This window comes from Cydia splendana, chromosome 9, assembly GCF_910591565.1.
Source record: "Cydia splendana chromosome 9, ilCydSple1.2, whole genome shotgun sequence".
NCBI lineage: Eukaryota > Metazoa > Arthropoda > Insecta > Lepidoptera > Tortricidae > Cydia > Cydia splendana.
This window is the reverse complement of record NC_085968.1, coordinates 11,748,120-11,772,710: the sequence shown is the minus strand read 5'-3', so window position 1 is coordinate 11,772,710 and position 24,591 is coordinate 11,748,120. Positions and strand designations below refer to the sequence as shown.

At 37.6% G+C, this 24,591-nt stretch overlaps 3 protein-coding genes across 4 annotated transcripts in view; 2 read left to right on the top strand and 1 right to left on the bottom strand.

Moving 5' to 3' along the window:
- LOC134793592 (bifunctional 3'-phosphoadenosine 5'-phosphosulfate synthase) overlaps window positions 1-8,009 on the bottom strand; it is a 46,080-nt gene extending 38,071 nt beyond the window's left edge. Inside the window, exon 1 of the mRNA XM_063765215.1 lies at window positions 7,809-8,009. Within this exon, the coding sequence (XP_063621285.1) occupies window positions 7,809-7,886 (78 nt within the window). The 5' untranslated portion in view covers window positions 7,887-8,009. The remainder of the gene's footprint in view (window positions 1-7,808) is intronic.
- The window catches only part of LOC134793586 (protein FAM13A), a 184,677-nt gene that overhangs the window by 97,509 nt on the left and 62,577 nt on the right, over window positions 1-24,591 (top strand). The window lies entirely within an intron of this gene.
- On the top strand, window positions 14,396-23,580 carry LOC134793579 (G protein pathway suppressor 2). 2 transcript variants are annotated; one of them, XM_063765189.1, is made up of 10 exons: window positions 14,396-14,485; window positions 14,603-14,749; window positions 15,308-15,385; window positions 16,378-16,516; window positions 17,189-17,324; window positions 17,674-17,803; window positions 18,520-18,570; window positions 19,622-19,881; window positions 21,851-21,967; window positions 23,386-23,580. In XM_063765189.1, coding segments are annotated over exons 1-10 (1,155 nt in total). In that variant the 5' UTR covers window positions 14,396-14,484; the 3' UTR covers window positions 23,482-23,580. The 2 variants fall into 2 exon arrangements, with proteins under 2 accessions (XP_063621259.1, XP_063621260.1); XM_063765190.1 differs by lacking the exon at window positions 18,520-18,570.

Here is a 24,591-nt window from a genome sequence, read left to right as displayed (position 1 = left end):
CTCGATGAGTATTAGTTGTCTGTCGTAAGAAAAGTTCAGTCAGCGATAAAAGCTTGTACCAAAAATGATTTTTTTGCCAAGAACTTATTAAGCTAAGGCTTATCGTTCACTTGATTGTTTAATACAGCGGTCGGCAACAAGCGGCCCGCGGGCCGCATGCGGCCCGCGAACCTCTCACTTGCGACCCGCGAGCCCCCCTGGCTATTTTTTATGTAATATTGTCAAACTACCACCAAACGACAATGTCTGATAAAGTCACGTATATTAACAAAGTACGGCCCGCGTCAACTTGGTTAACTACTATGTGGCCCTTGGCTGCCAAAAGGTTGCCGACCGCTGGTTTAATACATGCGTAGGTATACAAAATATTATATTAAGAGCGCTCTTACAAGAAAAGTCGAAATAATGCAAAATTGATGATACTAGTCGACGAAATTCAGGACTTTGCGCTCATTATTAGAAACAATGAGTACTTGTTCCAGTAAAAGCGTCTTCTTATCTTTATAAATATCGTTGTAAATATTAGAAAAAGGACTTATTAAATTAGTAATGATTTTTTTTCTGATGGTCGTTTCCGAAAAACCCCGTGAAGCACTGAATGGCGAGCTCTTATTTGGAAATGTTGAGAATTTTACTTTGCTAAACCTGGCTATTTTGTATTACTAATACCCTGTACTTTAGGCATATCAAACTATATTTTTCCTACATACCTTTGAGAAAGAGAAAATCAAAGTAAAACGAACTCGATTTTCTCTCCGAAACAAGTGTCAATTCCTACGAAAATCTACTTAATATCGAAGTCATTTTCATACTCAAGCAATCTGCAACGTTTGCTTATACTGTTGGTATACATTAGTGTTTATGAAATTCTACTATAATTTTTTGGCAATTTTTTGAAAACTACTCTATATTACCGATGACGCGCGCTGCGCCAGCTCAGTGCCGCGGCAGAGCTTGTAGAGGCAGGACGTGTGTCGGTCGGCTCCGCACATTTTCAACGGCGACGACGAGGTTTTTTATCATTGTGTGCGGCGGGCGCCGTGTAAAACGCTATACTGTGTGCGTGTAAACCGCAACGAGAGACTTTGATCCTAGCACTGTTTTTATAGTATTATAATTTATAATGGTACAGTTTAATAAACTACCGGACAGGATTAAAAATATTTGAAACGACCTGACATTCTATATGTATTTATTTGACTCAAGTTAGTAGGTACTCAGGGTCTGATGATGGAGCCGGAAGGTGGTCACCGGTACCAATCAACCATGCAACTAAACCACTTCGTGTTTAGGCTCGTTTTATTCATCTCAACAAGATCTTTGACACAAGATAGTACTCAGGGTCTGATGATGGAGCCGGAAGGTGGTCACCGGTACCAATCAACCATGCAACTAAACCACTTCGTGTTTGGGCTCGTTTGATTCGGCTCAACAAGATCTTTGACTTAAGATAGTACTCAGGGTCTGATGATGGAGCCGGAAGGTGGTCACCAGTACCAATCAACAATGCAACTAAACCACTTCGTGTTTAGGCTCGTTTTATTCGTCTCAACAAGATCTTTGACTTAAGATAGTACTCAGGGTCTGATGATGGAGCCGGAAGGTGGTCACCGGTACCAATCAACCATGCAACTAAACCACTTCGTGTTTGGGCTCGTTTGATTCGTCTCAACAAGATCTTTGGCACAAGATAATACTCAGGGTCTGATGATGGAGCCGGAAGGTGGTCACCGGTACCAATCAACCATGCAACTAAACCACTTCGTGTTTAGGCTCGTTTGATTCGTCTCAACAAGACCTTGGACACAAGATAGTACTCAGGATCTGATGATGGAGATGGAAGGTGGCCACGGGTACCATTCTACCATGTAACTGAACCACTTCGTGTTTGGGCTCGTTTGATTTGTCGCAACAAGATCTTTGACACAAGGTAGTACTGAGGGTCTGATGATGGATCCGGAAGGTGGTGACCGGTACCAATCAACCATGCAACTAAACCACTTCGTGTTTGGCTTCGTTCGATTCGTCGCAACAAGATCTTTGGCAAAAGATAATACTCAGGGTCTGATGATGGAGCCGGAAGGTGGTCACCGGTACCAATCAACCATGCAACTAAACCACTTCGTGTTTAGGCTCGTTTGATTCGTCTCAACAAGACCTTGGACACAAGATAGTACTCAGGATCTGATGATGGAGCTGGAAGGTGGCCACGGGTACCATTCTACCATGTAACTGAACCACTTCGTGTTTGGGCTCGTTTGATTTGTCGCAACAAGATCTTTGACACAAGGTAGTACTGAGGGTCTGATGATGGATCCGGAAGGTGGTGACCGGTACCAATCAACCATGCAACTAAACCACTTCGTGTTTGGCTTCGTTCGATTCGTCGCAACAAGATCTTTGACACAAGTTAGTACTCAGGGTCTGATGATGGAGCTGGACTGTGGCCACGGGTACCAGTCTACCATGTAACTGAACCACTTCGTGTTTGGGCTCGTTTGATTTGTCGCAACAAGATCTTTGACACAAGGTAGTACTGAGGGTCTGATGATGGATCCGGAAGGTGGTCACCGGTACCAATCAACCATGCAACTAAACCACTTCGTGTTTGGCTTCGTTCGATTCGTCGCAACAAGATCTTTGACACAAGTTAGTACTCAGGGTCTGATGATGGAGCTGGACTGTGGCCACGGGCACCAGTCTACCATGTAACTGAACCACTTCGTGTTTGGGCTCGTTTGATTCGTCGCAATAAGATGTTTGACACAAGATACTACTCAGGGTCTGATTATGGAGCTGATGATGATAGACAGGTACCCGTCGCCACCTTCGCGCTCCATCATCAGACCCTACCTTGTGTCAAAGATCTTGTTGAGATGAATAAAACGTGCCTAAATACGAAGTGGTTTAGTTGCATGGTTGATTGGTACCGGTGACCACCTTCCGGCTCCAACATCAGACCTTGAGTACTATCTTGTGTCAAAGATCTTGTTGAAACGAATAAAACGAGCCTAAACACGAAGTGGTTTAGTTGCATGGTTGATTGGTACCGGTGACCACCTTCCAGCTCCATCATCAGACTCTGAGTATCACCTAGTGTCAAAGATCTTGTTGAGACGAATCAAACGAGCCCAAACACGAAGTTGTTTAGTTACATGATAGACTGGTACCCGTGGCCACCTTCTAGCTCCATCATCAGACCCTGTGTATCTTCAGTGTCAAAGATTTTGTTGAGACGAATCAAACGAGCCTAATCATGTTACTACATGGTTGATTGGTATCCGTGACCACCTTAATCATCATCAGATCCTCAGTACCAGTTCGTTTTTAAACCCTCTTGATACAAACTTTACAACCTATAGGTACCAAATGCAATGACGAAACATGTAAATAAGCGAGTAGGTTAGGTACCTATAATTTCTTTCGAGTAATATACCTTCATAAGTACGAGTATGGGGCTATTCATAAATTACGTCGTTTCAAATGGGAGGAGTGGGGGGGGGGGGGGGGTCTGGACATCGGATGATGGTAACATGACGTAGGAGGAAACAGATTCATCCGAAGCTTGATTTTTGGATGATTTGAGGGGTGGGGGGGGGTCAAAAATCGTCAAAAATAGATGACGTAATTTATGAACAGCCCCTATGTACATTTGCACTGCATTTAGTATTTTCGTACTTACCAAATAACAGTTTAAGAACTTTAAAAGTTAAGTACAGTTAGTGTTGTTATGGTTGATTTCAATATGCTTCGCGAAGGATCAAGAATATTTAATCCATCATTGTAGTGCGAGTGTGGTAGAAGGGATCGGCATACTGAGCTCGCACGGCCTGCCGCAGCGCGTAAAATACCTAAACTCGCTCAACGCCGAAATGTAATAGCGCTCTTAAGTAGGTGCTAAAGTACAAAATTTATTAAGATTGATGTCCGTAAAAAGTATAATGTAACGAACTAATGAGTTAATGACACATGACATGAGCTTTGTTATGCACTATTTATTTATTTCATGGCTATGCGTAAGTTATTGTTGTTGAATAAGTAATAATTTGTTAACAAAATTGATGATCGCGCCATCGAATTGATATCGATATCGTAATTGAATAGATTTAGCACACTCTAGGCATGTGGATGTGATCCTCATATTTCAAGGTAATAAGTAAATAAGCTTAATAATAATAATATATTACCTCACATTTAATCAGGTGATACAGGTGGGACAATATGTCGTGTCGGTATCAAAATATTTAGCAAAAGTGTTGACGCATTAGGATCAATTATCAATATTAATAAAACCGAGGTTTCCGTACAAATTTAACTTATTTTTTAATTGTTTACAAATTTATAGTTTTCGTTTTGAGTTTTTTCCCTGTATGTAAGTACTTACTCGTATTTGTAGTGTAAAACGATATTACTTGCCAAATTTCAACCGAGTTAGAATTTAGTTTCCGAGATAGAAGGTCTTGACAGACATACGTACAGGCGGACAACAAAGTGATCCTAGGTATAAGGGTTCCGATTTTTTCCTTGTGAGGTACGGAACCCTAAAAAGTGAATGGGCAGTTTATAACTATTACATTGCGTAAATGATTATGTATACAGATGTAGCGCATAATTATTTTCCATCTTATTTTCACGGAAACGTTCGTATTGTCATGCTACGTCAGTTAACCTCTGTTTACTGTTTGAATCGATACTGACTGAAATAGCAAGACACGTTTGTAGTTGTACGTTTCCGTGAAAATACGATGGAAAATAATTATACACTACATCATCAAGAGTAATTCATGAAATAAAATTATTTTGCCGCATTGTATCGGGTATAATAAATTTGAAAAAAATCTAATTTATTTATTTCATAAGTACCTATAAATAAGGTTTTAAAAAGACGCTGGAGGCCTAGCGGTAAGAGCATGCGACTTGCAATCCGGAGGTCGCGGGTTCAAATCCCGGCTCGTACCAATGAGTTTTTCGGAACTTAAATATGTACGAAATATCATTTGATTATTTACCATATTTGTAAGTGAAAATTAATTAGTTTGAACAATGTTTGCCATACTTCACGCCTGAAACACAGGGAATCCTAGTTCAGGCAAATGTAAACTATCACTATTTTTAAGTCTTTGTTTTATATGAATGTAACCATGAAATACGTGTTTTTTGAATAAATTATGTTTATGTTATGTATGTATGTTTATTCGCTTTTTGGTGAAGGAAAACATCGTGAGGAAACCAGACTAATCCCAATAAGGCCTACTTTACCCTCTGGGTGGGAAGGTCAGATTGCAGTCACTTTCGTAAAAACTTGTTCCTAAGCTAATTCTTGGGATTAGTTGCCAAGCGGACCCCAGGCTCCCATAAGCCGTGGCAAAATGGCGGGACAATGCGAGGAAGATGATGATATTGATGATAAATAAGGGTTGTATGTTGTATTAAAAAATAGCGAGAATTATTTTCAGCGGCAGTCAGAATGATGTAAAATTGCAACATGAAAATTTGGACAATATTATCTTTATATCTAACTAAAGGGGCCCACTGATTAACAGTCCGCCGGACGGTATCGGCCTGTCAGTTGTTCGGAACTGTCAAAATTTAGTTCTAACTGACCGGCCGATACCGTCCGGCGCACTGTTTATCAGTGGGCCCTTAATAGGTATAATAGTACATTACTACACTGCCGAGGCCGGGACGAAAGGGGTTGCCGGCCGAAGACATATAGACGGCCGAGCGAAGCGAGGCCCAATAGGTCTGAGCGCGGGCAACCCCATTTCCCGCCGAGGTATGTATAGTGCTTTTCTCAAACATGCAATGAAATAAATAAAATAAAAAATCCACGAAACACAAGTTTTATTTACTTATAGAAAAAACTAAAAGTAAACTACACCCAAAATATAACCAACACGTACCTATATCATTATGACGCGTATGTTTTACACGAGTCGTGTATTTTTACTACCCGTATATTTTCATGTATCTATGATTTTTTCGCCTTGTATCCGTCTGACTGTCGTTTTCGTCACATAAGTTTACATAGTCTTTCATGTTGATATCATGTTTCACATACATCGGCGCTTTATGCATGGAGTAAATAAGTATAATTTCCACAGTGTTGACGAGTTTGTAGTTACATTCATTTAAAATATGCCACAAAACTGTTTCTAATAAACTGTAAGCCATTTTTCTTAGTTTCTCAAATAATAAAATTGCCATAAGCAACCATATACATACTTCGTCTTTGACTTGGCGGCAGAGGCAGCAAGTTATTAAAATCAATTCTGCTTACGCTGCCAATTCCAACACCTACGATTACAATTAATATTAATTTCATTATTTCGTCGGAACTCATATTAAAGTAAAAAAATCAACAACGCACCATAAATCCAATAAAACAGAATGAATATTTTTCAACTTTACCTCCATAACAATAAAAAAAATATAACTACGCGGGTTTGAGTAGACCTTTTTACCGCTAACGTTTAGATGAAATATTTTAAATGTTTTTATACTTGGTCATACAGATCTTGTCAGTAGAATAAGGCGGCAAATTTGAAAAATGTAGGCGCGAAAGGATATCGTCACATAGAAATTTTGAATTTCGCGCCTTTTTCTACTGACAAGATTTGCTTGATCATCTATATTTGTGTAGTTAAATTTATAATTTAATATTATAAAATGATTGAATGTATTATTTATTAAGTTCATGTTGATTTTATACAAATAAAACTGCAAATTATAGCAAACATTGTTTTTTGTTTTTTTTTTTTATAGGCGTAGTGGCAGAGTGTCATTACGAACCATAAAGCAAATACTGCCTCTAGTTTTTTTATGGATGAATGCCACGATGCTGTGTCACAAATATCTGTGATGTGAAAATTAAAAAACCGGGCAAGTGCGAGTCGGACTCCCGCACGAAGGGTTCCGTACCATAATGCAAAAAAAAAAAAACAAAAAAAAAGCAAAAAAAAAAACGGTCACCCATCCAAATACTGACCACTCCCGACGTTGCTTAACTTTGGTCAAAAATCACGTTTGTTGTATGGGAGCCCCATTTAAATCTTTATTTTATTCTGTTTTTAGTATTTGTTGTTATAGCGGCAACAGAAATACATCATCTGTGAAAATTTCAACTGTCTAGCTATCACGGTTCGTGAGATACAGCCTGGTGACAGACGGACGGACGGACGGACGGACGGACGGACGGACAGCGAAGTCTTAGTAATAGGGTCCCGTTTTGCCCTTTGGGTACGGAACCCTAAAAAGAGGACTTTGCCGGCCTAGGCCTGCAAGATGTGTATGAAATTCCATTAACGACCTTTTGTCCTAGCCGCACCTGAAACGTCATACTTCGCAGCCTATTATAAGGAACATAACATCAATATTTCATTGCATGAATGAGAAAAAATAATTACACTGTTGTACATTCGTGATTTATGTAAAATATTTTTTTTATTACAAGATAAAAAAAAAGGTAAAGAATATTACCTACACGACACGATTCGTTACGTTCATCGCTGTCGTTATCAAACGAGTCTCAAATTAAGTTTGTTTACAACAGAAAAGAAAGTTATATAATTTTATAAAGGAAGCGTAGTGAAAGTGATGATTCCGTATGTATAACCTGCATTAAATCAGAGTCGCATAAGTTTTAAACCAAGTTCGTATATGTTATTTAACATAACTAATTAATTACCGGTTTGATTAACACAATGTATCGATCATTAAAAAGTTCTGTTTTGAAATTAGACTCGCGCAGCTTTCGTTGTCATAACTTTACTTAAATTAACAGTAATGAACTAATGAATGACACTAACCGTTCTTGCTCCCCATTCAGAAATTTTATACTTCTCAAAGGTATCGGCGATTATTCTTTCCCTTGCTTCGCGATTCATTTTGCTAATTGTATAATTTGCGATTACTTTCCCGCGTACGATGAACTGGCTACACTGCGGGCGTGGTGGAAACGTCAGCGCGCGCGCCACCTGTATGCACGACTGGCGCGTTCGCGCATTGATCGTCTATTTTATTTTGCTCACGAGCGGCAATTGTTTCGAATTAAAAAAAAATATTAAAAAACTTTTAACAGTCTCCTATATTTGTATACCTTAAAAACTAGCTTTAATCTTTATAGTTTTAGCAACTTCAAGGAGGTTTACATTTCTTGAGTGGAATACATGTTTTCTTTGTTCGATTCTTAGGCCTATACGCACTTTGTTACTGATATTTTTATTTTTTCTTTATGTTCGCTAAAGATTCCGAGTAAATAAGACTTTCTATACAACCTAGAACTTGTGTATATGTAGGTATAACAAAATCAGGATTGAGGGGCTGTGGGGTGCCCAAACTTTTTTTTGCGTCCTGCCTGTATACTTAAACACAATATATTTCGTGAGCCTTTATTCAGGCCGAGGGAATATATTTCCCACCTAATTTTGAACTTTATTCCATTGTGGTAAGGTCTCTATTTTATAACACCCTTATGCCTTACATATCTAGTATACAGAATATAGTACGACATTTAATTTAATAATAATAAACAATAAAAAATCTACAAATTAAGGCGACGTATATCAACCAGGAAGTTGCTATATCTTAAGGTTTCAAACCTTTTAACTTTAGAGGTCAACCACTATGAATTGAGAGGTCTATTTCAAATCAAGTTGATATCCCTATAGTGAGTTACATAAATGAATGAAAACAAACAAAGAGACCATTTAGATAAGTTGGTAGCCATAAAAGCCATAAAAAAAGGGTTTGAATCCCAGTGAGGGCATTTATTTATGTGATGAGCACAGGTATTTTTTTAATTCTGTGTTATGAATGTTTTTACATATTTATCTTCATATCTAATCAATGTATATTTCGTCATTTGGTATCTATATAAGCCTTAATAACTGTGGGTATAGATTGTATAATAACATTTACATAATAATTGATTTAAAAGGGGCTTGGTTATTTAGCCAATGGAATCCATACTTAATATTATAAAGGCGAAACTGTGTCTGTCTGTCTGTCTGTTACCTCTTCACGCTTAAGCCGCTGAACCGATTTAGTTGAAATTTGGTATAGAGATAGTTTGAGTCCTGGGGAAGGACATTTTATTTGAGCCTTTATTTTTCCTTAAATAGTATTTCATTAAGGGGAAGGACATAGGATAGTTTTTAATGTCGGAAATCATCCCTGAAGAGAGTGCAAAGGGGGGTGGAATTGAAAGACTTAAAGAATTGCCTAACAAAGCTTTGACTTTCGGCCTCTATACCCTATATACTTTCTGTGCCTAATAATTGAAGTAAGCAATGCGCGAATTGAATGATTGCTATAAGCATTATCTAGGCGCTATACCTACTTTAGCTGCTGTCACTAATTCCACACATACGAAGTCGCAGGCAAAAGCTAGTAATACTAAAAATACAAAAAGATTACGCTTGTTTGCCAAATTACCAAGTCACATGTCACTAGGTTCTGTTAGTTTACATTCCTCTCAAACTCCAACCTCCTTATTCATAAAACTTTACGGGCCTGATTTAGTTAAAAAATGTTTTATCCCTTTCTTACAAATACATAAGTCAAAATGACAGATAAAGACAAGCAATTATTAGCTAATTGAGGTTTGTAGCATGTTTATGAATAAGGGGGTAAATAGGGTAATTGCGTCAGTTTACCGTCCAGTGTCAGTTTCCGTCCACTTGACGGATTAGCAAATAATACCTACATTTTATTTTTTATTTACTACTTGCGAAAAATATTTTTTATGTAGAAAGATAAATTGTTTAGACATCGTAACAAGTCCAAATTTGTGTAGCAATGAAGGTTTATATTCAAATTTCGTCAAGTGGACGAAAACTTGAGCCGGACGAGAACTAGCGCAATGACCCTATATAAGAAGTACTGGTTACAGTAGATACATACAGGTAAATGTATGAACAAAAGTTGTACTATATTACATCCTACAACATTGCAAGATATTGAATTGAACTGAAATCATTTATTTTATGGCAATAAACAAGGCTCAAAGAACTTTAAATACTAATTTTACCCTTTTAGTCATGCTTGTTATGAAAAAAAAGCTGCACTTTAGGAGGAAAACAAGCCGTTTTGCACGATGATAGTGGAGACCCATTAAAACATTTTTTTTCGAAGAACCCGTCATTTCGTACTTTAGGAGCCGAGGTGAAGCGAGGTCTCTTAAAAAGAGAAAAAAAAATCTACAAGTTTCACGAATCATCCGATTTCACTAAATTTGGTGTCAATTGTAAGAAAATGACTTGCTTCATCGTAAAAAAAATTAAAACAAAATATGTCAATACAAAAATAATGTAAAAAAAATTAAAACCTATTTTTTCCTTTTACACTTTATTTTTGCAAATAGTGTGTTCCATATAGGAAAAAGTCTACAAAAAAGCACTAAATGATAAAATTAAACATATTTATTATCGTATACTGAAAACCACATCAAAATCGGCTAAGCAGTTTAAGAGATCCATGTTTCAGAACTTGGCCTAATTTTATTTATTTATTTTATAGACCAAGAAGCACGTAAATCATAGGAAATTTTAAGTATCTTGTGGGTATTTCCTTACTCTATTTTAAAAATATGTGTATATATTCACAAAAAAACCGGCCAAGTGCGAGTCGGACTCGCGCACGAAAGGTTCCGTACCATTACGCAAAAAACGGCAAAAAAATTGCGTTTGTTGTATGGGAGCCCCACTTAAATATTTATTTTAGTCTGTTTTTAGTATTTATTATTATAGCGGCAACAGAAATACATCATCTGTGAAAATTTCAACTGCCTAGCTATCACGGTTCATGAAATACAGCCTGGTGTTTACCAGTTCTGTTCGTTTGGACAGACGGACGTACAGACGGACAGCGGAGTTTTAGTCCCGTTTTTAACCTTTGGGTACGGAATCCTGAAAAGGTCTATTCGCCGTCATTCGTACTTGGCTCACATGCTACGCTGCATGCAAGGTATGTTTGTGAAGTGCAGCTTGAGTTGAGGGAAGGTTAGTTACAAATTTGTTCTTTACTGTAAAAAACCGTTCAGTGCTCTGCATGTGCGTCATACAATGAAATGGTTTCTAGGGGAACAAATAAGCTTATAAAGGCACTTCAGGATGCTACTGGACGCTGGACATCCGACAGGCGTGTTGGAGTATCAGGGCCTAAATATACAACTGCTTCCGTGAGCGCGAAAACACAGCCTCATTTGGGATGCGACGTGTGTAAGCACACTTGCCCTTGTGTGAGGACACCTCAGGCCACAGGGCGTATCGGAGCAGCCGCCGAAAAAGCAGCAAAACTTAAACGAGCGAAATATTCAAATTTGGAGCCTGCCTACGAATTTGTACATAGGTACGAGTAGGTACCAGTAGCCGTAGAGACAAGCGGTTCTTAGTGTGCTGAGGCAAAAAACTATCAATAAGTTAGGACAATGATGCCTACGTGAAAAAAGGGGTGACCCCAGGGTCGGCGCATCTTTAGTCACACAGCGAAGCAACGCGAGCAGAGTTATAGGCAGGCAGAGTTCATCGGAACCATCTACCGCAAAAATACTGCAAGTTCCCGGCCCTAATTCTGCATCCAAAAAGGAGTCGAACAGGATGATCGACCCACTATCTCCAAAGCTGTTTACCTCTTGCCTACAGGAAATCGTCCAGAAGCTGGTGGCTAAATGGTAAACAATGGGCATTGACGTCGGCGAAATAAGGTTGACATTGACAAACCTGCGTTTTTCCGACGACATAGTCTCCTTTTCCCCCACACTGCACCTCATTTAGAGAAAATGTTAGAAGGCCTTAGACCAGCCAAGTCTTGAAGTCGGATTCGAAATGAACAGGACAAAAACCCAGTTAATGGTCAATGGCGTGAAACGTTGGGTCACGGTAGATGGGCAGGATATACAATTTCGTTGACGAATACACCTGCTTGGGCGAGATAACATCCTTCGATAATAAGCAGTCCAAGGAAATCGATTGACGCATCGAAAAAGCCTGGAAGAGATTTTGGTCCACGAAGGGCCATCTTCCACTGGCATCAAAACTCAAACACATCAACATGTGTATCCTTGCTTATCCTAATAACCTACAGTGCATAAACTTGGTCATTAACAGAAGCAAAAGTCTCGACTAAGGAATATGACAGTACTATCGCCTAGTAAATAAAACTTAGCCAAATTCTAAAACTTGAATCTTATAAACGGCTTAACCGATTTTGATGCGGTTTTCAATATACGATAAGAAATATATTTGATTTTATCATTTAGTGCTTTTTTGTAGACTTTTTTCTATATGGAACACACTATTTGCAAAAATAAAGTGAAAAAATAGGTTTTCAATTTTTTTTACATTATCTTTGTATTGACATATTTTGTTTTAATTTTTTTTACGATGAAGCAAGTCATTTTCTTACAATTGACACCAAATTTAGTGAAATCGGATGATTCGTGAAACTTGTAGATTTTTTTTTTCTGTTTTTAAGGGACCTCGCTCCACCTCGGCTCCTAAAGGACGAAATGACGGGTTCTTCGAAAAAAAATGTTTTAATGGGCCTCTACTAACATCGTGCAAAGCGGCTTGCTTTCCTCCCAAAGTGCAGCTTTCGGGCAAAAAAGCTTCATAACCAGTAAGACTATTTCAATGTCATCACATGGGATTGTTGCATTAATGATAACTAGTTAGATTGTATTTTCTTGTAGAGAAATTGATTGTTAATTCCATTTGTGAAACTAATAATAATTTTTATGATAGTAGCAGATATTACAGATCTTTCATACAGCAGAAGTGTATTATTTACTCTTAGGCCAAAAGGGGCTTCACATTCACAGTTTGGGGTGAATTAGGTTTTCAGGGTAATCAAAGGGTAAAGCTTCACTTATTTAATACTAGAGACCCGCCATGGCTTTGCGCCGGTTAACCGCAGGTGAAAACCGCAAGAAAATCCATTCAGTAGTTATTGAGTTTGTCCCGAACATACAAACAGACAGACATGGCGGGGGACTTTGTTTTATAAGTGATTGTTGATTTATTAATTGTAACTTGTTCCCATTCATACTGAACATGAATAGATATTCTCCCTATAGAAGAATATAAAAGATATTATCTATGAAGTTCACCACACACCCCGGGTTTGTCCAAATTTTATTAATGTGTGAGCTAGTGAGTCACATGTAGACAGTATAGTTTCGTAATGCCTTTAGTCCTAGAATATAGTATATGTAGGATGCATTATTATGTGTTCTACATACTTTAGTACAATTTCAAGGCTATTTTGTGTTTGGTATAACATAAAACCTGTTTCTTTTTGTTTTGTTAGGTACCACAACTTTTATTGAACAACAGGGTTTTTGTTTTCTACAATATCTGCAGTAAAGTAAATATTTTAAGTACCGAATTATCGGAATGATGTAGAAATTGAATACGTGGACGTAACCGCTATATAGGACAGCTTTATTAAAGCATAGGTATTACGTACCTTTCAAACAATATATTGGTCAAAACAAAAATAATTCACTGTGAAATAAGATAATATTAAATTTCATTACTATATACAATTAATGCAATTGTTATTCTTACCGTTTTGAGTTTCTTCTTTGCTCCTGAAGGCTCATCCATATCTATAAGTATTGAACCACGCCTAGCGACACAGGTTAATGGGAAGATAATTACAGGTTTATGTTACGATAAGAAATATATTACGTGTGGATTTCAATGGTTTTGTGTTATCATTTTACTATATCATATCATTTGATATCACTATCACTGCCTAGTTGCCTACACTGTATACGAGCGGGGCGGAGAGGAAAGGAAAACTTTCGTTTTGACAGATGACATTCCTTATTCGTTTAGAAATGGAAAACCATTGCCAATGCCAACCCAACCACATAGAATGTGTATCGGATTAGTCGCCATAAAAAACATCCCCCATTTTCACAAAATAGTTGCGTCTGACAAAACGAAATTCATGTTGAGCTGTATTCGTGGAAATAAAATGAAGTGAATTGGTAAAGGCCCCAGTACACAATGGGCCATCGCCGGCCACTCCAAGGGACGCAGCCATGCGGTAGAATGAGATAGCAATATCACTTGCTCCCTCTAACGCATAAATGCGTCCCTTGGAGTGGCCGGCGATGGCCCGTTGTGTACTGGGGCCTTAAAGTAAAGGGCTATCTAGCTTATATAGTTGGTCAAACCAATTTGTCAGTCAGTAAGAACCAGGAAAACTATACTCATCCTTTTCTTTTGGGTGCTAGTACTAGTGTAAGACAAAGATAGTATGATTATCTCTGTCTATGATTAAAATGAGACAGTCCTTTGACAAACTATAGTTTCCTGTCCGGTAGTGCAAAACCCACTAGCTTTAGAATCTATGGTCATTTCAAACATCGTCATGGTTTTGCATCTGTAGCTGTACTAAATTAAAAAGTTTCAGTAGCAAAATTGACGACTCCAATAGGAAAAAAAAATAAACTGCAGGTACTGCAGTTGCGCAAGTAAAGAAGTTTCGATTTTTTTATTTTTACATACTATAAGCTTATTTTATAATTTATACTTACTTTTGCGTGAGCTGTTCAGTGAAATTTATGTTTATTATATTTTCTCTTGATCAGTGGAAGCTACAAGCAGTACAAACACTGTAAGCAAAATGCCTGCAGTAACATCCACGACTACTGAAGAACAGAATAATGATCCTGACCAGCGTATGTGGAATGCTCTCAAATGGTATATCACTCGTGAACGACAAAGGAAAAAGCAAGGTGTGTGTTATGATAATTTCAGTAAATATTCTGTGATGTTTGTTTATGTTGATTGTGAATTTGATAAGAGATCTTTGTTGTTATTCATCTCATTTGAATGATTTATTCGATTATAATAGTATTTCAGACGGTGTCACCGTTCTTTATCAATAAAAGAATGTATTGATGGTTGTGCGAAAAGACTTATCTGCACAAGCATCACTTTCTTTCAGCTAGGCTTGCTTATTTGCATTTGTATCTTGTGACTGGTAGTTGCTATTTTGGATGTTTGATATGCTTGCATTGCGTGTTGTAGCAGGATAATATTTCTTGCTCTAAGAACAAGAAATCACTTGAAGTTTCATCTAAACTAAAAATCCAAGGCATCTATTTTTTAGTTTTAGTTAAAATGTCATCTTGATTTTTGTTTCTATTTACTGACCTGACATTGAGTCTGCGGGAAGAGAGGGGTCCTCTATGTCCTTAGTACAGATGAGTTCCTGTCATATAGGTACTGTTAAATCTTCTTAGGTACTGATTTGTTACATGTTTATAATTCTGTGGTTTACTGTATTTCAGAGTATGAAGCTGAAGTAGAAGAGGAGAGATTAAGAAAAGAGCGAGAGGCAAGAGAGAGACAAGATGTCATGACATTGGGTAAGGCAGACATGTACTCTAATTTAACACCTTTGCTGCGGCAATTAGTGTAACTTGTAATTAACCATACTTTGTTAGAGGTCTTTAGACCCCATACCTCTACCACTGTGAACAGAACCCCATTGACTTTCTGTGGAACTTTGTAATGTTACTCCCAAAAATGAACACTGAGGTCTTCCTCAGGTTGTTGTACAGTGTTTGGGTTCTTACACATAAACTCAACAAATAGGTGATAAATTGACCAGTTTTCCAGGATAGGTCAAATGTAATCTTTTACGAGTTATGAAGGTATATATTAGCTATAATCTTTGGTTACTCTGGCTTATTGAGGTGAATGTTTCAATTTATGGTGAATTTATACTTTGCAGGGAAGAGAATAATATTTTATAAAATCATAAGATATTAACAAGGACTTTGCCTTATTGAGTTAGCACCATAGTAAATATTTAATTGCTGCTTGGCCTTGCTAGTTCATAAATGTTTTATAAGCTTGAGTTTCATCTATTTACTTAACAATAAATAAGTACTTTAATTTTTACTAAACTTCTTTTTACTTTCTTCTACTATTTTCTAAGGCAGTGAAAATCTCCTCCAAAGCATTCCAGGATTCCGTGTTTAAAGCTGTTTACATTTAAACAATATTCTGTATTTTTTTAACAATTGAAATTTACTATTAATTTAAACTGACTTAAAATCATCATTCTCCTCGAATTGTCCTTGCTTTTTGCCACGGCTCACGGAATCCCGGGGACCACTTGGCAACTAATCCCAAGAACTACCATCAGACATAAGACCAAAATCCTTACTTCTGAAACTTAAAATACTATTCATTGAGTTAATATCTATATTCATATTAATATTAATTAGAAATACTAAACTAAAAATCGCAAATGATCATTTATTCCTAGTGTTCAAATATTTTCCATATTTGAGGTGTTTCACACATTTGATAGTCTGTGAAAAGCTAGATTTAACACCAAAGCAAATTTCAGAGGAAACTAAGGAACAGATTGAAGGACTAGAGCAGAAACTGAAACAGTTGGAGAAAGAGAAGCAACAGCTATTCATGCAGTTGAAGAAGGTGCTTAATGAAGATGAGATTAGAAAGAGACAACAGCAGAAGGAGTCCAAGTGAGTATGGAATCACTTTTATTTTGTTTCAATTTACATAAAAATAATTTGAAATGATTTACCGTCAAGTAAAGGGCTGAACAAAGAGACAGTCAGATGGTACAGTTAAAGGATTTCATTTCTGACTCATTTTGTACCTTGTGATTGGATTGTGAAAGTGACAATAGTATGAGGTCTCTAGCGACATTTATATTGATTGTCACTGTGACGAGGTACAAAATGGGTCAGAAATTAAATTCTTTGTCTGTACAAATAAAAAGACTACAGAATATGTTTCATTGATGCAACAGAAATATCACGGTATTGGTACATGTACTTAATGAAAATGTGTAACAAATAGACGTTCTGAGAACTGATGCAGTTTTCATCTCCTAATTTTGATTCAATAGATTCAAATATCGAAAATTCGCATAGAAGGTCACACACCATCTAAATGAGCCTTAAGCAGTGAACGGGTGAACGGAAGCCTTAAGGGTTAATTACACTAATTACTTATTACATGTTTTCTGCTCACATAATTGTATCATGTACAGTGGTATCTAACATTGATGACTTGGGTATATACCATCACATTTAATTATTATTGTTCCTCAGAATAAAATCTTTTTGATCAGATTAGTACCCCCATTTTTTGCTGCCACCTTAACATAATTTATTTTAATTAATTAACAGTGAAAACCAACCAATGAAGATGCCAATGGGTAATATACAGATTCCGATGTTCCCAATGTCTACATCTACGGGGCAAGGAGAACAAATACAATCACAGGGCAGGCCCCCACCTCTCAGTTCTCACATGCTGAACAAGGTACCTTTATGATTTATTTTCCTACATGCTAAATTCTTAAGATCTTTCAATTAGAGTTTTGTTTTATAATACAGTTTGTAAAGCTTCGGTGGCATAGCCAATGCATTTATGACGGAAAGGTGCCTGTATATGGGTTTATAGGGAGGTCACTGGTCAGCACCTTTAGTAGTTTTATTAACACATTCACTGCCAGCGACCCGCTAGGCGGGTTCTCGGAAAAGCCGTGTTATCGGCTACGCACGTAGCGCTTAGCTCGCGCTGGCAGTGAATGTGTTAAAATATTGACTGATTTGTAATTTAGCCTTTACGATACACAGAATTCTAACTATTGACTTAATTTTTCCAACAGCAGACTATAGTCCGCGGGCCCATCCAGGCCGGAGCGAAGCGAGCCCGCAGTCCATCCCCCACATACGCGCTGTACTCCCAGCGCCTACACCAACCTCCCATGAAACATCAGCCGGTGTACTCCGATCACAGTAAGTACCTAATCTAAAACTTAACCTTAAGTGACTAATCTTATTGCAAAGAGATAAGGTCTAATAGCGGTTAAGAGTGTTGCTCTACCATAAACCTTATTGCAAAGAGATAAGGTCCAATAGCGGTTAATTGTCTTGAACTTGTTTGAATCTTTAGTCTCTTGATCAAAATAAGTGCAAACTGCACTATTAGACAGGTCAGTGAGGCTTCCAAGATTTAAAATGTACTAAAATATCTGGGCTTAACAATTAAAAGGTAGCCCATCCTCTTTTGAGGAAAATGTCATTGTATATCTCTGTAAAAGTATATGTAGCCCCATAGTTAAATCTTAGTTACTATCTTTTGTGTCTCTAAAATATGAATGGCACAGTCAGAAATAAAATATCACTAACTTCAATCACAGAGTTAAAAAAAACCCTATTATCGAGAGAGTTTTTATGACAAAACTTACATTTAATAACAAGCCGATTTGCTAGGGTTTACGCGTGACACGCACACATTCATAACCCTATAAGTCACAATGTGTGCGAGGGAAATCAGCATGTTATGAAGTCACAATTTTGTCTTAAGCGACTCTACCGTAGTCTGTTAACTCTGTGATTCCAATGTTTCTAATTTATTAGACACTACTTAAGATATTTTAAAGTGGGTTTATTTTACTTCTCAATACAAAAACAATAATTTACGCCAATATTCGTGTGATAATCTTTTACAGAAGTAGAAGACGGCCGCATGGGCCGGCAAATGCGCGCCGTACTGTGGAACAGTGAGTTTACAAGTAGTCGCCATCGCTTGCTCCGTTTCATTTTTATTTCCTTCCACATTTCATTTTTTTTTCCATTTTTTTCTCCATTTTTTTTTAACCTTTTCCATTTTAACTGGTTATGGCGTCTTCATTATTTTGACAACTCTTTAATGAGCCATCCGTTTTGTTTTACTCATTTTTGTTATTTTCTTCAATTCTACTCTAGTGACTTGGTAATATAATTCTTATTTTACTGAAATCTTTTGGCGGTTGGATCTTTAACGACATTACTTCTAAGTCTGTAATTCACTTTGCTGTTGTGTTTGCCAAAATATGACAACATGTTTTTTGTTTATTATAAAAGAGATGCAATACAAATATTTAGGCAAATATAACTGTGAGATACGACCTACTAGAAATATTAAGCCACCTTAATAGATATTTCATAATCGTGCAACTAATAGCATGTTTCTTCAATTAATTCCTCTTTAATATTTTATAATAATAGACAAGTCATCCATTTTTTTTTCCATTTTTTTATTTATCACTGTTGTGTTGTCTCGTCCTGTACAAGCTTGATGTGAATGTTATCTAGTATTATACTTTCTTCTAAAAAGTAGGTAGCTAAAAATTTACTTAAATTTTTTGCGCTTTATTTGACAAAAATAACAGACTAACCGTTTAAGTCAAATTCTGAGTCACAGCATTAACAATTACGCTTTGACATCTAACTTTTCCATTCAATTATATCTAATAATATCTTTGAAATTGCTTTTTATTTCAGACCAAATAAAGCGGTGCAGAGAGATTTTATTTATAATATTTTAGTTTTAAACGGCCCCATACTCTTGAAATCAATTGTTTAAATTTACATTTGCTAAAGAGTTTTTCATTTCTTGCGTATACAATAAATAATTTATTGTATACGCAAACAACGGTATTATTTTTGTACGGTATTATTTATTAATGTACGGTCGGAAACGCGCGCATTCGTGTCGCATTCACCAGATGTAGAGACCTTTATGGTCAAATCCTTACAGTACATTAGGGGTCATGCAACGTTCCATTACAGAGCCGTCCCAGTACGGGGGTAACTCTGGGTCCGTGAGCTCGGGCGCCTACTACGCCATGCCGACGTCGGGCGTGGTGGTGGGCGAGCGGCCGCCGCCGCTGCTGTACGCGCACCACGCGCACACGCCGCACACGCCGCACACGCCGCACACGCCGCACACGCACCACGCGGGGCTCATGTACGCCGCTCCGCAGCCGCAACTGTACCTGGATATGCTGAATAATAGAGAGCAGCATCCGGAGCCTAAGAAGGAGGCACAGGTAAACTCAAAAATTATAGATAAAATTTTTAGGGTTCCGTACCTCAAAAGGAAAAAACGGAACCCTTATAGGATCACTCGTGCGTCTGTCTGTCTGTCTGTCTGTCCGTCTGTCACAGCCGATTTTCTCCGGAACTACTAGACCAATTAAGTTGAAATTTGGTACACATATGTAAGTTTGTGACCCAAAGACGGACATGTAACGTAAACAAATGAATTTTAAACATGGGGGCCACTTTTGGGGGATAAATGAGAATATTAAAAAGTAAAGCTTTTCAAACTATATCGTGTTACATATCAAATGAAAGGGCTCATTGTGAGAATCTCAAATATATTTTTTTATAATTTTTGAATAAGCAGTTTAGAAGTAATTCAAGAAAATAGGCGAAAAATGACCATTAAACCCCTTTATCTCCGAAACTACTGGGTCTAAAATTTTGAAAGAAATACAAAATATAGGTCTTTACCTATAGATGACAGGAAAACCTATTAGAAATGTACATTCAAGCGTGAGTCGGACTTAATTACTTAGTTTTTGATCCGATCCCTACGGATTTTTTAAAGACATTTCACTCACGTTTCACATAAAAAAATACATTGTTAAAAATTGTGTAATGTACGGAACCCTTGGAACGCGAGTCCGACTCGCACTTGGCCGGTTTTTTTTTATTAACCTACTTTGGTGTCTCACTGCCGGGCAAAGGCCCTCGTTTTCTCCACTCGACCCTGTCATCGGCGTTTTCCCACCATTTGGGGAAAATGCGTCCAAGTCGTCCCGCCATCTAGTTTTCGGTCTGCCTGAACCCCGCCCTTCACCGTCTATGGTGTTCCGTGGGTCCCACTCAATAACCATTTTGACCCACCTTTCCGGGTGCATGCGACAGACATGTCCAGCCCAGTCCCACTTAAGTTTAGCGGTCTTGACGCCTACATCTACAAGTCTAGTTCTGGAGCGTAGTTCCGTGTTTCTGATTCGATCAGTTCTACGAACACCTAATATCCACGCTCGTCGCTCGCTAGCAAATTTGTATACTATGATTATTTGATTATTTATTTGATTTGATACAGCGAGGAAATGCCGCCAGCATCCTTGGTACAATGCCTCAGGGCCCTATTTTAGATTTAAGCTAGTTATTAATTTCGTTTAGTAGTACCACAGAATAAATAATAGTACTACCGTACAGAAAGGAAACTTCCTACAAAACCGAAGTTTGACAGCGGTTCAGGGTCGAATCATGCCGGCCCTTTCTAATATATGGCACTATCCCTTTCGGCTATTTAGGGTTGTCAAAATTCAAGCCATTATCTTATCTGTGGTCGTGTACGCAAAGGGACGTCAAGTTGTGTCAACCCTAATAATTGCTCGGAGCAATGCTGAGCCGAGCAGCCGAGTTTGGCCGAAGTCAGGAGTTTCGCACCCCTGGTAGTACCACTGTAAATATATTATATACAGGGTGTCCCTAGCCATTGGACAAAGCCGAAATTTACATATGCATTAGGGTATTTAGAACCAGTATACAAAGTATCCTAGCAATCGGTGTAGCGGTTACGAAGAAATTAACAAATTACGATTTTTTTACTTTGGAGCAACCTGTATGTGTTAGTAGCTCCTGAGGTAATAAATAGTATGAAACCTTCTTCGACCGTTTTGATTATCTTTTTTATTTATGACATTAATAAGATTCTGACTTTTGATAAATGTCATCAATGCCGCACATTTTCAAACAAATTGTCAAAAGCACTGCCAATGATTAATACAGTATGTTTCTTTTTGTTGTCGATTATTGGAAATAACTTTTGTTTGATAATTATTTTTTTTATCTTTTGTTGTAATTAAAAAAATATTACCGTTAGAGCATTTCTGAGAAGGAACCCTACGTCGGATTTCAGGGTTTGTCCAATGGCTAAGGTCGCGCTGTATATGTAAATAAATGATTTGTTGATTTGATTGTTGAAACGTGTGTTATCAGGGCCAGCAAGTGGTGATCGGGCTGAGCGAGGCGGTGCATCCGTCGGTGAGCACCGCCGTGGTGTACGCGCCCGCCGGCCGGCATCTAGTGCATCAACCCAACCACATGCAAGTGCAGGTTAGTTTCAATAGAGTGAAATAATTTATTGGCCGCAACTATACTGATTTACGGAATAGGGTATTTGACTACTAGTCAAATCAGTAACTGTCAAAACAATTCAATTCAATGTCCAATTGAGGGGGGATTTAAATCTTCTCGAGGCAGAGGTGTACGGTTGGAGCCGGTATAGCTTTATTTGACGTTCATAAGCGCAATCTAATATGCCATGCCTACTTGAATAAACTATTTTTTATCTTATCTTTATCTTATTTTACAATTTGCTACTATGGAATTTATATGAAACATAGTATGTAACGACACAATCAACTTACCTACTCTTTAGTTTAGTTTAGTTTATTGATCTCTCAATACAATGTTCATAGTTAATGTAAAATAATACAGAAGCAATTCCTTATCGTATAGCGATCATCGGTTACAAAGCAAGTAATTAATTTACAATTTATATTATAGTTGAAGAGTTCAATGGTATATAAATATATTACAAAGTATTAGTCATGTCAAAATATTAAAATAGCATTTACAAAATGTATAGTTTTATACGGGTTTTAAAACAGAAACTGTGTCTAAAAGTTACTGCTGTCTACGTTACTCTATCTCGTCGTTAATCTACTGGTGCTTTATTTCATGCATGGTGTAAAATTAGTACATTGTGCAACATGGGGCGTAAGTTGAATATTGCAAACGAGAGTAATGCCGGAGCGATTTATACACTCGAGTTTGCAATATTATTACGCCCCGATTTACACACAATGTTTTTCATCACACTTGCGACACAAAAATTAAGTATAAAGACAAAAAACTGTTAATTATGGCACTAGAAACTTCATAACTCCCTAGGGAGAACGCTTTTTCTATAACTCCCGCTAAACCTGCGTGCAATTTCACATTTACCGAGCGAGTGTGATGAAAATTTTATTTTAAATACAGTCAAGGGTAAACTGATAACGGTATACAAAAAAAAACTTTATTCTGTTTATTATACCTTGAATCGTATAGATAGCTCAATTTTCTAAAAGAAATTGCCTTTTAAGGGACCCATTTGCACTTAGCGAGTGTGTAGAGTATGGGAGTTTACGTGAATAAATGTGACGTTTTCAACCAACAGGTACCACATTGTCGGTCGTCGATAAGATTGATTTCAAATTGAAGCCATATGGAAATATCGTCTTATTGACAACCGACAATAAGTACCCTTTTGGTAGAGAATGGCACAAATATAGAAATAAACAATCAACTATTATGAGGTCTTGGTAGCTCAGATGGCAGAGCGCTGGAGTATCGATCCAGAGGCCGTGAGTTCAAGTCTTACCCAAGACAGTATTTTTTCCACTTTAGAATTTATTCTAAGCTTAAATAACATCGCAGACGTTTCTGCTTGTTAAAAATTAAAATCAATCAAGTATTATGTTCGGCAGACATCGAAGCCCGGCAGCATAACGCAGGGCTACCCGGTGCAGTCGAGCGCGAGCGTGCAGAACGCCACCATGTACCCGAGCCGCCACCGCTACTAGCTGGTGCTGCTGCACAGGCAGCCCGCCCAGCCGCCCTAGCAGACTCACTACGGGCCAAACACCGACTTGAGAACGTAATCACGGGATTCCACCACTGTGTGGCACAAGCATATTCAGTACAAAAATGCTTGTGCCGCGGGTGGAATCCCGCCTTAAGCTCGAAGACGATTATATGACGACACTGCTATCCTAGGAAACCGGAGCTTTAATGGCCGACTTTTATTTTGCGTCAAATTTGGATACAATTTGGTACCAGTCATTCTCTAAATGTCTGCGGTTGCGTCTAATTGCCACGACTATTTTCATACATGTTGTATGGGTCGTGGCAATTAGATAGCGGACATATTTTTTTAGACTGGCCGCAGTCAGGGTTTTGTGAAAGTGGAATATGGCGTTATTCATAAACGCACTACAAGCCTGAATTAGCTATTAACCCTTAACGAAGTTAACGAAGGGTTAATCGTTTGTAAGTATTAATTTCTCAGTTTGACTTATGTATTTGTAAGAAAGGGATAAAACATAGTTACACTAATTGAGGCTTGTAAAGTTTTTTGAATAAACGGGTAAGAAAATATCGTGCTTATAGTTTGATAATTGAAATAGATGGCGCTGTATTGCGCGATGTATTTTGTGGTACATATACAACGTGTCCCAAAATTCAACGGTAAGCTGGCACCAGAATATGGACCTGCTCATGACTACTCGAGGAAACATAATAAAAAAAAATATAGACATAGGGAATTGGAAGGAATTGTAGGGCTGTCGATTTATATTTTTTCTTGTAATTCTATAATAAATTGAGATATAAGTTTTTTATTATTTTTCCTCGAGTAGTCATGAGCAGGTCGATCTTCTGGTGCCAGCTTATCGTTGAATTTTGGGACACGTGGTATACATCAGCTGTCAAATTAAAAAGCAAAAATTTGTCTTGGACTTTTACACATCTTATACAATCAGTGAATCTTTGCTTTAGTTAACTGATCTTAAAATGAACATCGATCGGCCATTGCGTAAAACGATCGTAAATTTCGTGAATCGGTGGGAGATTGCGTACATATATTTCATAATTTTTTTTGGGGGGAATTAAATTACTACAGAGAAAAAGCTTCT

Coding starts and splice junctions, on each gene's coding strand:
- LOC134793579 (XM_063765189.1), top strand. Junction 15,386..16,377: donor ACAAGATGTCATGACATTGG/GTAAGGCAGACA, acceptor AGCAAATTTCAG/AGGAAACTAAGGAACAGATT. Junction 18,571..19,621: donor GCGCGCCGTACTGTGGAACA/GTGAGTTTACAA, acceptor GTTCCATTACAG/AGCCGTCCCAGTACGGGGGT.